The sequence below is a fragment of the Ziziphus jujuba genome, chromosome 10, assembly GCF_031755915.1.
Source record: "Ziziphus jujuba cultivar Dongzao chromosome 10, ASM3175591v1".
Taxonomy (NCBI): domain Eukaryota; kingdom Viridiplantae; phylum Streptophyta; class Magnoliopsida; order Rosales; family Rhamnaceae; genus Ziziphus; species Ziziphus jujuba.
Window position 1 is genome coordinate 19,124,815 of NC_083388.1, and position 14,286 is coordinate 19,139,100.

The 14,286-nt window shown below is 34.6% G+C and overlaps 4 protein-coding genes across 5 annotated transcripts; 2 read left to right on the forward strand and 2 right to left on the reverse strand.

The window, feature by feature from the left end:
• Positions 1–1,418: 1,418 nt before the first annotated feature.
• On the forward strand, positions 1,419–4,011 carry LOC107403532 (reticulon-like protein B4). Its single transcript, XM_048468701.2, has 5 exons — positions 1,419–1,725; positions 2,098–2,278; positions 2,381–2,522; positions 2,618–2,687; positions 3,745–4,011. The coding sequence occupies exons 1-5, from the start codon at positions 1,545–1,547 to the stop codon at positions 3,918–3,920; spliced, it is 750 nt and encodes a 249-aa protein (XP_048324658.2). The 5' UTR covers positions 1,419–1,544; the 3' UTR covers positions 3,921–4,011.
• A 140-nt stretch (positions 4,012–4,151) lies between these two features.
• On the reverse strand, positions 4,152–5,599 carry LOC107403531 (uncharacterized). 2 transcript variants are annotated; one of them, XM_025068278.3, is made up of 3 exons: positions 5,158–5,599; positions 4,814–5,043; positions 4,152–4,512 (listed from the first exon to the last, which is right to left on the reverse strand). In XM_025068278.3, the coding sequence occupies exons 1-3, from the start codon at positions 5,431–5,433 to the stop codon at positions 4,317–4,319; spliced, it is 702 nt and encodes a 233-aa protein (XP_024924046.2). In that variant the 5' UTR covers positions 5,434–5,599; the 3' UTR covers positions 4,152–4,316. The 2 variants fall into 2 exon arrangements, with proteins under 2 accessions (XP_024924046.2, XP_015865923.2); XM_016010437.4 differs by having other exon boundaries at positions 4,814–5,049; positions 5,158–5,596.
• A 655-nt stretch (positions 5,600–6,254) lies between these two features.
• On the reverse strand, positions 6,255–8,605 carry LOC107403542 (large ribosomal subunit protein bL17c). The gene is made up of 2 exons (XM_016010447.4): positions 8,197–8,605; positions 6,255–6,907 (listed from the first exon to the last, which is right to left on the reverse strand). Exons 1-2 carry the CDS (start codon positions 8,450–8,452, stop codon positions 6,498–6,500), a joined length of 666 nt encoding a protein of 221 aa, XP_015865933.2. The 5' UTR covers positions 8,453–8,605; the 3' UTR covers positions 6,255–6,497.
• A 221-nt stretch (positions 8,606–8,826) lies between these two features.
• On the forward strand, positions 8,827–11,827 carry LOC107411680 (bifunctional bis(5'-adenosyl)-triphosphatase/adenylylsulfatase FHIT). Its single transcript, XM_016019311.4, has 5 exons — positions 8,827–9,000; positions 9,085–9,201; positions 10,870–11,016; positions 11,331–11,429; positions 11,509–11,827. Exons 1-5 carry the CDS (start codon positions 8,878–8,880, stop codon positions 11,623–11,625), a joined length of 603 nt encoding a protein of 200 aa, XP_015874797.3. The 5' UTR covers positions 8,827–8,877; the 3' UTR covers positions 11,626–11,827.
• The last annotated feature ends 2,459 nt before the right edge of the window (positions 11,828–14,286 follow it).

Consider the following 14,286-nt stretch of genomic DNA (forward strand, 5'->3'; position numbering starts at 1 on the left):
AACTGTAGCATTATTCTTTCCCTTTTTTTGAAAAGTATTTGTTTTTCTCGTTAAACACCTTTTTTAAAATAAGTTATTGAATTTGTTAACTGAATTCACAAAATTTATTTTTTTGAGATAATTTAAAATTTTATATGACAAATTTAATTTTTTTGTCTTTATATCATAAAATTCAATAATGTTTTTTTTTCCTTTTTTAATTATCTTCTATCAATTTTATATATATATTAAAAAAAAAAGAAAAGAAAAAAAGATTGTTCCATTTTATCTTTTTTTGTACTTGTCTTCATTGTCTAAAAATCGTGGCTTTGCATCTTAAAGTACATAGTAGCTCGAGTGATAACGAAAGGGCTTAGACTATTCGTTCATATATAAGTTCACCTAAGAAGGGGCAAATGCAACTTAGAAGTGACTATCAAAGTTTGGGTGCCAAAGAAATGTTAGGCAGGAGACATTTTTTTGGTTTTGTGGTACATTAGGAGAGTGGAGAGTGTGTATTTTGATATATTTCTTATATGTGCAAAATTTAATATCTTCCTTTATCAGCAGAGGAAAAAAAAAAAAATTCCTCATGCTAAAAAAAAAAAAAAAAATGTAAAATAATTAATAAAAAATTCGTAAGTTGTAAATGGCCAAAATGAAGCAATAGTCGAGGTGCAACATGTCCCTAATCAGGGAAAGTTCCATACCTTAAAAGACGACATGCCGTTTACAACAGACAGATCAAGATCCAAAACTTTGTGGTGAAAGTGCATTTGGGAGGATTAGAGATGTACACGCCATTTTGGGATTAGTGTGTTCCCAAGGTTTTGAGACAAAATCGCTTCTTCATTGTTCGTCGAAAATAATAATATACCATTCATTATAGGCGTGTCATACAAGTATGAAAAAGTATCTCATATAACGTGTAAACTATCATGTGGTGTGTCGCATACCAGTTAGTTATTAATGTATAGTTTATTTAATACTAAAAATGTATAAGTAATTGAAAAAGTGGCATTATATGTGGCTGTTTAAATGTTACATGCTATACTCTTTGGTCCAAAAATATGTTATTTTGCTTTTTATCAAATGGGATTAAACAATGACACAGCGAAGCAGCCCAAAGGAACAAACACTTGGAAGTGTTCCCCATTATTGGCAAACACGTGACAGAATGCAGTACACGTTTTGGGGTCCTTGTCTATCAGGTGAGCGATCGATGAATACACAGAGAGAAAGAGATCACAGTTTCATAGTTGCTCTTGTGCATTAACGTTCTATGGCAGATTAGCCGTGAGTGTTGCATGTGAACAATCTGTTTCCCTCTTGATTTTATTCAATGAATGAATATTTGATGTGGGTTTTTTTTTTTTTTTTTTTTTTTTTGGTTGATTTTGGTTCCGATTGTGATGAATGATAATGATCTGTTTCGTGTGAAAATATTGCAGGTTAAAAAAGATATTACAACTTTTGTATCATTCTGTTATTATGTGAAAAATATATATATATATATATATATATATTCAAGCAATTCCTAATTGATTGGGGGAAGAAAAAAAAAAATGCTGGATCCAGTAGATGTGGATATTGCTGATGCTGATTTTCTCAGTGATAGAGGTGAAGATCTTCATACTGATGATGATTCTGATTCTGATATTGATAATTACTGTCATCAGTTTACTTGCAAGAATCGCTTATTTGGCCGCCAGAAGCCTCTCCATTTGGTCCTTGGCCGTGGAAGATGTATGTAATTGTTCTTCTCCATGTAACAACTATTATATATCTATATATATATATAGAGTTTGTTTATTATATGCATCATATTAAATTTTTTTTTTTTAAATAATATAATGAATGTAAGATAGTTTGAATAACTGGATGTGAAGGAAAAATAGAAAAGAAAGAGAATTTCTAAACTATAGAATCTTTGCATTTAATTTTCCTTTTTTTCCAGAATATGCTCTTTTTTTTTTCTTTTTTTTTAAATTTTATTTTTTTGTCTGTTCTTCTCTTAATCAAAATACGTCAGTTTTTTTCTGTTTGCTTTTTTCCTTAGCAGTTTTCAAGCCCTGAAAAATTTGTTATAGAAATTGCCTGTTCTTTATGTCTGTGCAGGTGCTGACATTATATTATGGCGGAATAAGGAAAAATCAGCATGCATACTTGCCGGTGCAACAGTTATATGGCTTCTCTTTGAGAAGATAGATTATCACTTGCTTACATTTGTTTGCCATTTTCTATTACTCGTCTTGGTTCCACTGTTCTTGTGGTTCAGTGTAGCCTCTTTTACTCATATGTGAGTTTCTTTGCTTTGGCTCCTATGACATTCAGTTTTGCTGCTTTAGTTCTGCAGTTTCGTTTTGTCTATAATAACAGCACTTGAAACTTTTTTAAACAGATCGCCACCAGAAGTTCCCGAAATTATTATACCACGGGACTTATTTGTGGCTATTGCTCTCCAGATGAGGATTGAATATATTGGAGCATTAAGAATTTTAGGTGATGCAAGTTTTGGGACAGATACTAAAAAATTTTTCAAGGTATCTTTTTCATCCCTCCTGAGGCTACGTTTATTTTGCAACTCATAGCCATCTCTATTTAATTCTACCAATAACTGTCTGAAACTGGTTTGCAGGTGATTGTGGCTTTGTGGGGTCTTTCTGTTCTTGGTAGTTGGTTCAATTTTTTAACTCTCTTTTACCTGGGTCAGTTTCGGTTTCATCCCTTCCTTTTTGACATTGAATTGTAGTACATTTTCAGGTTTACCATCCCGTGAGACAATTTGATTTAGTGATGGTTGCTAATAGTCAGATATCAGTCATATAAGTGGAAAACTTGAGCGTTTAAAGAAGTTGAATGAAGGTAGTTTATCACTCCTATGCTTAATGAGAGCGAAAACTTTTCATGATTAGGAAATTGGATAGAATATCAATGAATTACGGTTGGCTTCCTCATCCTGCTATCAACACCTACAAATTTATCTCAAGTTTCTTCAGAATGATTTTATAGAAACTTAATTAGAGTCATTTTAGAGGTATTCACATGTAGGGTTAATTAAGCTGCTTTCAGATCTTGCTGATGCAGAATCCTGTAGTATTGGGTGGTTTACAAAAAAAATAAATAATGGTTGGACAATTTGTGTATAACTTTATCTGAAGAAGCTTTTCTCGGAGTGAAAAGCTTGTATTCAGTGGCCAGATTTTGAAGATCTCTAGCCTCTGCCAGCCTATTTTTAAGAGAGTTTTGAAGTTATAATGAGGTTTTTGGTTGGTCAAGAACCTATTAGTGTCACTTCTAGTTTTACATAAACAGTATCTCTCAGCTTTTTTGAGCACTTAGTCTCCTGAGCTACTGAAAAGGGAAAGGAGGTAATTGGTGAAAAACAAAAAACAATTGCATATGATGCCAACGAAAAACCCTGCTTCAAACTTGAAGATTATGTCAAAGTAATGAGCTTGCTAAGCCATATACATCGTTTGCACCTGTCTAGTTGATAATTGGTTTTTCAACACTAGTCTATAGTATATTTTGTTATTCAGTAAAGAAAAACAGTATGCTTACTGTTTTTTGCAGTGAAAAAGGTACATATAGTGAGGTTGGAAATAGCCACCAAAATTCAATTGAACATTAAACATAGCACCTGCAAATACAGCCATATATGGAATTGGAGCATTCATTCATGGTCACTACTTTTCATCAATTATCTTCTCAGAAAATTACCAAGATAAGGCATTAAACCTGCTTTCTTCATGGTTTTTGCAGCGACTGTGATTGTGATGGTAGTGCCAGTGCTGTATGAGAAGTATGAAGACACTGTCGATACCTTTGCTGAGAAGGCACTAGTCGAGTTAAAGATTCAATATAAATTGTTGAATGAAAATGTTCTCCAGAAAATCCCAAAAGCAATAATGTCTTACAAGAACAAGAAGCAGCACTAATCATGATTTTGTATCCTTCCATAAGCCATTCTCACCCATTCTTGTGTCAATTTCCCTAATTTTTTTTTTTTTTTCTAATTCTAGATTGAACCCAGAATATATATATATATATATATATTTTTTATTTTTTCCATTATGGTAAGGTGTTCTAAGCCCTCAAATGTAAGCCACAAAAAACTCAATTGGTTTCCACCATTTCCACAAGATGCACTCATTTATCAAACCAGATGATCAACAGAAGATAGAAAATGCCATTTAATGATACTAAATCTCTACACATACTCATATGCCAAAATACTGAATCTAACCTCCTAAGCTACTCAAACTTGAGAAATCATTACCATTTGCCACAACTAACTTGGGAAAGTTGTACAATTTAAACAAGAAAAACTAGACCTATACTTTTGCCTCCTCTTTGGATCCAGGGGGCAGGAAGGCCTCCCACCAACCATATTCATACTTTGGGTAGGGTGCTACCCACTTTTCAGGCTTCTCAAACTCAATGTTGGTAGGATTAGAAGCCAGTGCTTCTTCGATACTCTCAGCTGCATAACTCTCAGACAATACTCGATCCAATCTCAGCTTCATGAACCTGAATCCATGACCAAACCACCATCAACAACAAATCAAACCCAATTATTCGCTACCTCTAAATTGAACTATGTATTCCTACAATTTGTACAGATCTAGTTCATGGGGCTCTTTCTACTATTCAGTGAAACAAAAGGCATAGCCCAATTCCTTGCAATTACATATGCAAAGCAACTAAAAATCTTTGCCCAAATTTTTGGTGTGTTTTTGTCAACACTCTCAACATTGTGATGGTGAAATGGAATTACATAGAAATGATAACATGAAACATAAATTCAAAAGAGTTCAAGAGTAGTAGTTACGTGATCCAGGGGCCATTGGTGGAAACAAGAGCAACGGCAGGTCTTTTCAATCTCTTAGTAATGTTAGGGAAGTTATCCAAGAACTTGGGCTCAATCACAAGCCAGAAATCCTGCTCTTTGTTGCGCTCTCCATAGAGACGAAGGCGCTCAAACAAGAGCTCCTTGAAATGCTCTTCCTCATCCAGCATGAATTTTGCATTTGCAACCACAAAGTAATACCTTTTGGCTTCCTGTTGCTGTACATGCAAAACGATTGTAATGTAAAGCATATATATATATATATATTTTTTTTCCAAACATTAAAATCATAGAAATGAGTTAAGTGGGGTAGAATAGAAAAGGACCTTGTTGTTGTCGGAGGGATCAGAGGAACTAATCTGGTCGGAGTCAACGGCGGCGACAGCTGTCTTGACGGAGGAGGAGGACTTGGTGGAAATGGATAATGGAGGAGGAAAAGCTAAAACTTTCGAATTGAAGGAGAAGAAAGTGTGGTTGGAATTACGGTTTGCAGAGACGGGAAGAGAAACTGCTTTGGCATTGTGGCTGTTGTGAAAATGGGTTGTTGCCTTTGCAGAGGCTGTCAAGCAACCCGGTCCTAGACTACTCGCCGCTGCGCTCATTTCTGTTATCTTTCTTCTTTTCTTTCTTCTTTCTTCTTTCTTCTTTCTTCTTTGTTTGTCTGTGTTATATGGTGTGGAAAAAAAGCTGTCAGCCAAAATTTCGATCAGTTTTCAGTGTGTTCAGAGACGCTGCTACACAGCTATAGATGGAAAATAAGATAACACGGACAACCTTATCTACTTATCTACATGTTTTCGTGTAATAATATATTTATTTCACTCCCTTTTCGCTTATTTTACCCTTATCATTAGATTTTACAAATCTAAAACCTTTTTTTTTTTTTTCGTTTTAATTTTTATGTCATCAATATTTAATTTCACACTCTTTGACCATTAATTTTTCTTGTTTCTTTTCTTTTTTTTTTTTAAGAAAAAAGTAATAGGAAAGTCTAAAGATGCTGGCTCAAAAAAAATTTTTTTTTTTTTTCTTTCCCCTCTTGTTATCTTTGTCAGAAACCAAATTATAACTTTTCCATTAACCATAGACATAAGATAGATGAAACTTGAAGGGAAGATGGAGGGCCAGTTATGTTTCTGCTCACGTTACTTAGAAAGATAAACTATCAAAATACTTAAACAACCTTGCAAAAAGATTAAAAAAGAGAAGAGAGATTTTTTTAGGTAATTTATCAGTTATAATGGTGACTAAAATTGCCTATAAAATTGTAAATACCAACTTATGAATCATTATTTTACTTATTTTCATACGTGGGTCTCAATTTTTATTTTTTATTTTTATGAATCACATCACTTGATGCACAAAATTTGAAAATTACTCATCTCACAGCTCTTGGCTTGGGAAAAGTATAGCAGACCAGAAATAACTTCAAAATAAAGTGCTGCAATAGATCCAAATAATATCCATCCAATCATGGTTTAAGCATTGTGATTTCTTAACAAATATGTGAAGCAATAGCAAGGAACTTGTGTCCATTGGTGATCGGGTAAGAAAGATGATGAATCTGGTGGAGTACCCAATTTCAGCCAAAAAAACAATATGAAGTACACACGAACCCCAACAACATCTACAACGATTAATGTTTGCAAGAAGATGCATTCAGTAGCTATACAAGCTCAATGTATGCCATAGGAGCATTATCCCCTCGTCTTGGAAGTGTTCTGATAATTCTGGTGTACCCTCCATTTCGTTCACCATACCTCTCCGGAACCTCAGCGAACAAGGCATGGACAATCTGCTTCTCGTAGATGAAGCCGAGAGCTTGTCTCCTCTTATGAAGAGATCCCTCTTTTGCCAGTGTTATCATCTTGTCAACATATTTCCTCATTGCACTTGCCCGTGCTCTGGTAGTTTTGATACGACCATGTTTAAGAAGTTGAGTTGTAAGACCTCGAAGTAGTGCTTTGCGTTGGTCTGGTGGTCTGTTGAGTTTGGGGACACGCTTTCCATGTCTCATGGCATAGATCCGTCCACCATTGTCGATAATGGGGAAGCAATGCTCAAAACTGTTAAATTCTGTGACAACATGGTAACAAAGAAGTGTTCAAGGTTCTTTTTGTCACCAGGAAAACAAATTCAATTCAGAAACAAGGATGCAGAAGTTGGTAAACGATATTATGATTTCAATATAATGTCCATTATAGTGCCACTCTCACAACAGTAGGAAAAGCTGAAAAGCATACAGAATCTAAGCACAATAAGTGTTCACTGGATGGTTAAATAGGGAGTACCACAAATAATCAAATGGAGCAGTTTAACAATAAACCTAAGAAATAAATCAGGCAACATTGTTATGAGCAATAAAATTAACTGCTTGACAAATATGATATTAGCGAATTGCTACAATCCTACGAAAATAATCAGAATCAAAGGGATAGAACAAGTTCAGGTGTAATCAAGGATAAGAAAATGTTAGTTGATTCGGTGAAAGCATGGAGACATGATCCTTGATTCGGTGAAAGCATGGAGACATGATCCTGAATCAAGTAATCAACCAAAAAGCAATTTCTTTTCTCAATAAATTAAACGCGAGGCATTCTCACTTTCTTTTCTCAATAAATTAAACGCGAGGCATTCTCACCCTACATACATTCTTAGCTAATCTCCAAAATCTTTATGATGCATTTTCGAATAGACCACGAGTAGTAAAACTCTTAATACTAAATTCTTAATTGAATAAGGGAAACAACAGGATAACATGAAAAGCATCAGGGAAAGATAACAGAAGGGGAATGTAAAATCGAGCTTAACATTTAACCTCGGAATTGCTACAAATGAACTGAAAAAAAACATAAAAGAAGGTGGAAAAACGAAATTGAAGCTTCAATTTTTAACTGTCCAACTCCAAGAAAATATTTTGTCAAGCACCAATTACTCGTTCATCAAAACAATATCACCTACCAGAAGCTCAACCACATAGACTTCCATCCCATTAACCACATAGACTTCCATCCCATTAACCAAAAAACAGCGTACCAACCAAGAGATAAGACCCATTACCCAAAAAACCAAAAAAAAAAGAAAAAGAAAGAAAGAAAGAAAAAGAAACAATCACAAAACCCAGCAGCCCCAAAGGATCAAAGAAAGAAGAATGTCATATTAGCAGCTACCAACATGTTTTACCTCGTATAAAAATCAACAACGAAAAGCAATAGACTTAAATTTCTAAAAACTTTTCAGCACAATTAGAAAACTTATGCTACAATTCAAGAAGCCTCAATTTGAAATAAAAGCGTAACGGGCTGTGGAAAAAAAAAAAATTTGAAATAAAAGCGTAACGGGCTGTGGGAAAAAAAAAAAAGTACCTGGAGAAGCAAGGGGGGAGATACTGGGTTGCACAGGGGCAAGCCCAGTGTAGGAGCGCAGAACAACTTTGGGTTTGGGTTGTGAGAGCCTAAACCCATATGGAGAAGAAGAAGAAGATGGGTATTTTGCAGCTAACGGGAAGCGCAGTGAAGAAGGAGTAGCACAGGGAATGGAAGGCAAAGACGCTCTTAGAGATGTCATACTCCATGGACTGCCATTACCGGTCGAAACTACTGCATTCGCACACAAACCCATTTCCCCAAATCTCAATCCCAACCTCTTTTTCTATGTATTCTTGCTGGGCTTATACAACCTACGATCCCAAACTAAACCACGCCTGTGTGAAAAAACACACTCTGGTGCGAATATGGATAAAGGAAAAGGGATAGAGAGAAAGGAAGACGCACCCCACGGCTAGCTTTAATTATTCCAGTGCTGTTTGTTCGTTGTGGAATCGAATTTTACGAGATTGCCTTTTGTTGGCTAATAATCACCGTTCGATCAATAATCAAAGGGATCAGGGGTTGACTTGAGCGCAAACTCAAGGACAACACACCGTAGAGGAGTCGTACCCACAAAAAAACAATTTTTTTCTTTTCTTTTTTTTTTTTAAAAAAAAAAAAAGAGAAATAAGGAATTTTTGGCTTGAGAGGAACATTGAAGTGTGAGAAAGAAAGCAAATGTTAAAGCTCCATCCGGCTGTGCAGCTGCTTCCTTGTCTGGCTCCGGCGATCGGCTGTTCCGTTTCACGATCATCCAGAGGACTACACTTATTTTGCTCCGGCAACGTCACCACCAGCAAGGCAACTTCTATTCCTAACTTTAAACGGTATCGTTTTGGTTCCTATTGTTCCAGTTTCTGATTGATTTTAGCCTCCGCAACATAGGCTGAGATGGCCACGGAAGAGTATACATTTGGGCCGTACAAGATAGACAACAAGGAGGTGTTCTACTCAACCCAGCTTTCCTATGCCATGGTCAACCTGCGTCCTCTTCTTCCTGGTTTGTTCCACTGCCTCCTTTCCCGTGTCCCCCGTTAGAGATTAGAAAAGTTTGAATTTTTATTTATTTATTTATTTTTTGGTCATTGAATTGTTTCTAGGGTAGAGGATTCCCTGAACTAAAAGCGCAAAACTTTTTTGATTTATTATTATCAATGCCTGCCGGACTGCATATCTTTCTCCATATTTTTCATCAGATGTATTTGGTTTACATTTCGATATATAAAACCCATGTATTTGGTTCACAATAAACAAAAAGTTTGTAAGTTGACGATCATCACAGAAACTGATGCTTAAAAAACCCATGTGTCTGATGATGCTTAAGCAATATTTGCAAAGCATTTTTAGGAGCTTAGAGCCCAAAATCTGAATTCTGCTACCTAAGTAAATATCTAGTCGTGGTCGAATGCACTCATTAAACTTCAAGCTGGCAACAATAGGTCAAGTGTGTCTACTTTTTAAAAATTAAAATGACGGGTCATCATCAATCATCATAGCCTTTTGAGAACAAGCAAACAACCATGGATTTCGTCTTCAATAAGAATTCTTTTTGTGAGATAACCCTTATTTGCTAATGCATTGTATTCTTCCATTTCTTAGTCGTAACGGTGCTAGTAGTTTTTGCCAAATATCCCCTTTAGATTTTAAATTAGGATTATATTAAATTGTTATTGTTATTATGTTATTTATATTGTTTTATCTTCTCTATCCAATAAATTGCGGTTACTCTGGTTGTGATCTATTTCTCTTTTCATTTGCAGGTCATATCCTTTTTTGTTTTTTTATCAAAACTAGAATGGTCTTTTGGGATTAGTAAACTGGAAGGTTTCTTTGAGTTGTTTGGCTCCTTATAAGGCACAAATGTGTTAGTTGAAGCACATTATTACTAGTAGATGTTCTGCAGTAATTGCTTTCATAGGTAGAGATGTGTGAAAAGTTCTATACCTGCGGTACTTGTTCTATTGGAACATCTCTTTCAATATGCATATCAAATGCCGTGATGCATGTTTAGAATTGTGCTGAAATTCAGCAATTTTGTTGAAATGCTTTGGACTACAAACTTGTTGGATATCTTGCTTGACTTTTCAAAAAAGAAAGTTTTCCTAGCTTACCACTGCTCTCTTTCTCTCTCTCTCTCTCTCTCTCTCTCTCTCTACTGTTTCTAATTTAATTTTTGGAGTTAGAACTTAGACACGAAGAGCGTAATTAGGCATTTAATTGTCAATTTGGTTCTTGTTATACTGTTGTGCAAGCACGGAGTTTAGATGGTATAGACAGAACCAGTAGAACTAGACGATATTATGCTTAATAAATGAGGATAGCTAGTGGCAAATTTTTGAGCACATGTTTCGGTATACATGTATGTCCGGTTCCAGGGCATTTGCTGGTTTATTTAGCAATTGATGTACCACAGCCCTGACGTTATTGTTAGAAGTCCATAGAAATAGCAAGTGTAGAAAAAAACTTGGAGAAGCATGGCCAACTAGTATTTATATTTAAATGGTAGCATACTTGCAATATGTGAAAACTCATTACCATAAGTTGCATGCTTTATGCCCCAATAGATATATATCAGGCTTCTTTAGTATGTATGTGATCTTATTCAGTTGATGTGGAAATGAAATCATAATCATAATAATCCATTCAATTTGGTTGCCTTGACATTATATACATGTGCTTGTCTGTCCAAGGCGTGAAGTGAAGCGCTTTATTGATCTCACTACTGATGAGACTAGTGATCTGTGGATCGCTGCAAAGAAGGTTGGTGGTCAGCTTGAGCAGTATCACAAAGCATCATCTCTCACATTTTCAATACAAGTAAGAGTTTGCCAGTTATTTGTTGTTGGATTTAAATTATTAGTTCTTTTCATAAGTCCCTGTTGTATAAATTGCAAAATCTATTTGACATTTGCTACTAAATATGGACTGCACGTTTTGTACCATGCGATGCAATCGTTCATCTTTATCATTTTTCTTAATCGACCTATTTGACCCTGATATTTTATTATTTTTTATAGACATTACTTCAAGTTTATGTTTATATATTCCCCTCTTCGTTACAATTGCAGCACGAACGATATAATGGCTCATACTATTTAAAACTGACTGCATCTTCTTTGCTTTTATACTAGGATGGACCGCAGGCAGGACAGACTGTGCCCCATGTTCACATCCATATTGTTCCAAGGAAAGGCGGTGACTTTGAGAACAATGATGAGATATATGATGCAGTAAGATGGAATCTCCTTCTAATTGTAATTGCTTCTTGTGTTTTGTGCTTGAATATTTACTTCCACATGCATTGTATAGATTGATGAGAAGGAGAAGGAACTAAAGCAGAAGCTCGACTTAGACAAGGAAAGGAAGGACAGAAGCCTCGAGGAGATGGCACAAGAAGCAGATGAATACAGAAAGCTTTTCTTGTAGATTAGATCACTAATAAATTTTCCATTTTTTGCTAAGAGATCGTACAACTGATTGCAAAGTTATATTTCTCTTTAACATTTCCAGAACTTCAGGATATTAATTTATGATTGTAGTAGTTATAGCCTTTATGTCTTACAAGTTACTGGTGTGGTGGCTTGACTTTGTGGTAGATGAATTGTATGAAAGTTGATCCTTTATATGATTTCTACATTGTAGCCTGAATATTTAATGATGATTAATCTTAGGGTGTGTATTCAATTTATAATTTGAAGATGTTAAAAGTATTTAGAAGTTTAGAGGAATTCGATTTAGATTTTAAAAGAGTTCAGGTAAGTCTAATGATATTCAATTATGTATAAAATTAGGATTTTGTAGTAGAATTATTATACAATTAGGATTTTGTAGGAGAATTCTTTTAAAATTCATAAGCATCTAAAAAGTTATTTATTTTTAAAGATGATGAATTTTAATGTATTAAAAAGGATTTTAAAAATAAAATTGAGAAGAAAATTATCAATATGAAATTTAACTTTAATTTTAAAAATTTCGTTGGATTTTTATAAAATTCATAAAATTCTATAATAATTCATTAAATCTTTCTAAAGCTATTATTTATTTTAAATTTATTAAATTTTAAATTGGATTTACCCTCAAGTCTCTGGTAGCCAATTTTTCTGGGCAACTAAGATATGAAACACAAAACGATTAATGGGGATGGCAAAATTGCCCCAGGCGCCCCAATCCCTGCAGGAACCCACCCCAAATGTCGCAGGGATTCCTTGGTTAACTGGGGAATCGATGCTGCCTTGCCCTGCATCCGTCTTGTTTATATTATATATATATAATATAATATATAATAAAAGAATTACTATTTTTTTAATTTGTTATTCATTTAATTATAAATGTTATATTTTGTTGTTTTATTGTTTTCTTTGTGTTTAAAAGAGAGAGAGAACAATGTTTTCAATATATTACTTTAATAAAAGAAATTGTTTTTTTTTAAATAATGGAGAATGGGGGGAAGGGTTTTTCCCATAAATAACCACCTTACAATTCCATTTTAGAAAAATAGCAAAAAATTTTTTTTTAAAAAAAAACTAGCCACCTTGGGACAAAAATACCCTTGATAAAATTGAAAATTACACAAAAGCTTTCCTTTCTTCTACACAGCCGTTCGTTCGTGGGGGTGGAGTTTATACAAAACTGTTCGTGGAGTTTTTCTAAACTCTTTGCATCCCATCGCCTCTCACTTTCATTTTTTTGTATTTTCTCAGATCTCAAACTAAAATCAGGTAAAAATTTTATCTTTTTTCTTATTAGATGAAAGTAAGGAAATATGTATTTTTTTTGTTTTTTCTCTTTCTATTTTTTCTTGTAAGTTTTATTAGTTTAGGGTTTTTTAAGCTTTTTATTTGATATGGGTATGCAAGAAATTGATTTATGAGATGTTCTATGTGATTTTAAAGATACTTTAGGTGGCATATGGTTTGAAAATGGGAGAAATTTTGTGTAAAACTGAAAAATCTCGAAAAACAGTAAAAACGGAGGAAATTTGGCGAAAAAGATGAATTTCCGCCAATTTCCTCCAGTTTGTCAGTTTTCGCAAATTTCCGCCAATTTTCCGCCAGTTTTCCGCCATTTTTCCACCAGTTTTCCGTCAATTTTCCGCCAGTTTTCCGCCAGTAGGAAAAAGCTATATTTGGCCCGAAAAAAAAAACAGAATCAACTTTTTTAATACAATTAATATGTTTGTTTAATATTATTCAAAATTTTATATATTTATTGATTTAGTTTAACGTTATTCATTTAATTTTGTAGTCAAATGGAAGATGATGACATTGTAATTGCGGTTTTATACAATGGAACATTGGTACAAAATGATAGTGGTGATTGGGAATATCGAAATGGTAAAAATGTAATGGTTTCCGTCGGTAAGAGATGCACAAAATCAAAGTTAGAGGATGAGATTTTCAATTCTATTGAGATAGATCGAAATGAATATTTGCTAAAGCTAAAATGGATATATGGACGATGTGCAGAAAAGTTGGATCCTACAGAAATACGATGTGATAGGGATGTGAAATGCTTTCTTCAAGAAGTGAGGAATGGAGGGATGACAATGATGAGGCCTCCATTGTATGTTGAGGTGATTTCAAAAGTTGAACATGTATGTAGAAATGTTCATCAAACAGCATTTGCTTCGGATAGTGGGAGTAATCTTCATTCTTTTTCTTGTCCTCCAATTGGCGGTCGTCTACCACAAGCTTCCGGTACTGAACCAATTCAGGCTACATCTCAGGAAATTATGGTTCAAGAAACTCAGTTTAGAGATCAAGTTGATATTCGTGGGGGGGCCTGGACATCATTTAACATTCACGAAGGAGTTGATGTTGGAGGTGACTATGCTGAACGGTTTCCTAACGACGAGGAGTATGAGCAGTTGCATCATATTGATCATGATGAGAATTACAATGCAGCAGGGGATGATGTTGGTCATAATGATGTAGATTTTGATCATGAGTTGCCGGATAATGATAATGATATGCATCCTGAAATGAACAATGAAGGAGTTGATGATGTTAGGGTTCATCGTGCTACAAGTGACCACATATCATCGAGCAACAGAAGTGGTTCTATGGCCATATTTTCGTCAAAGTTCAC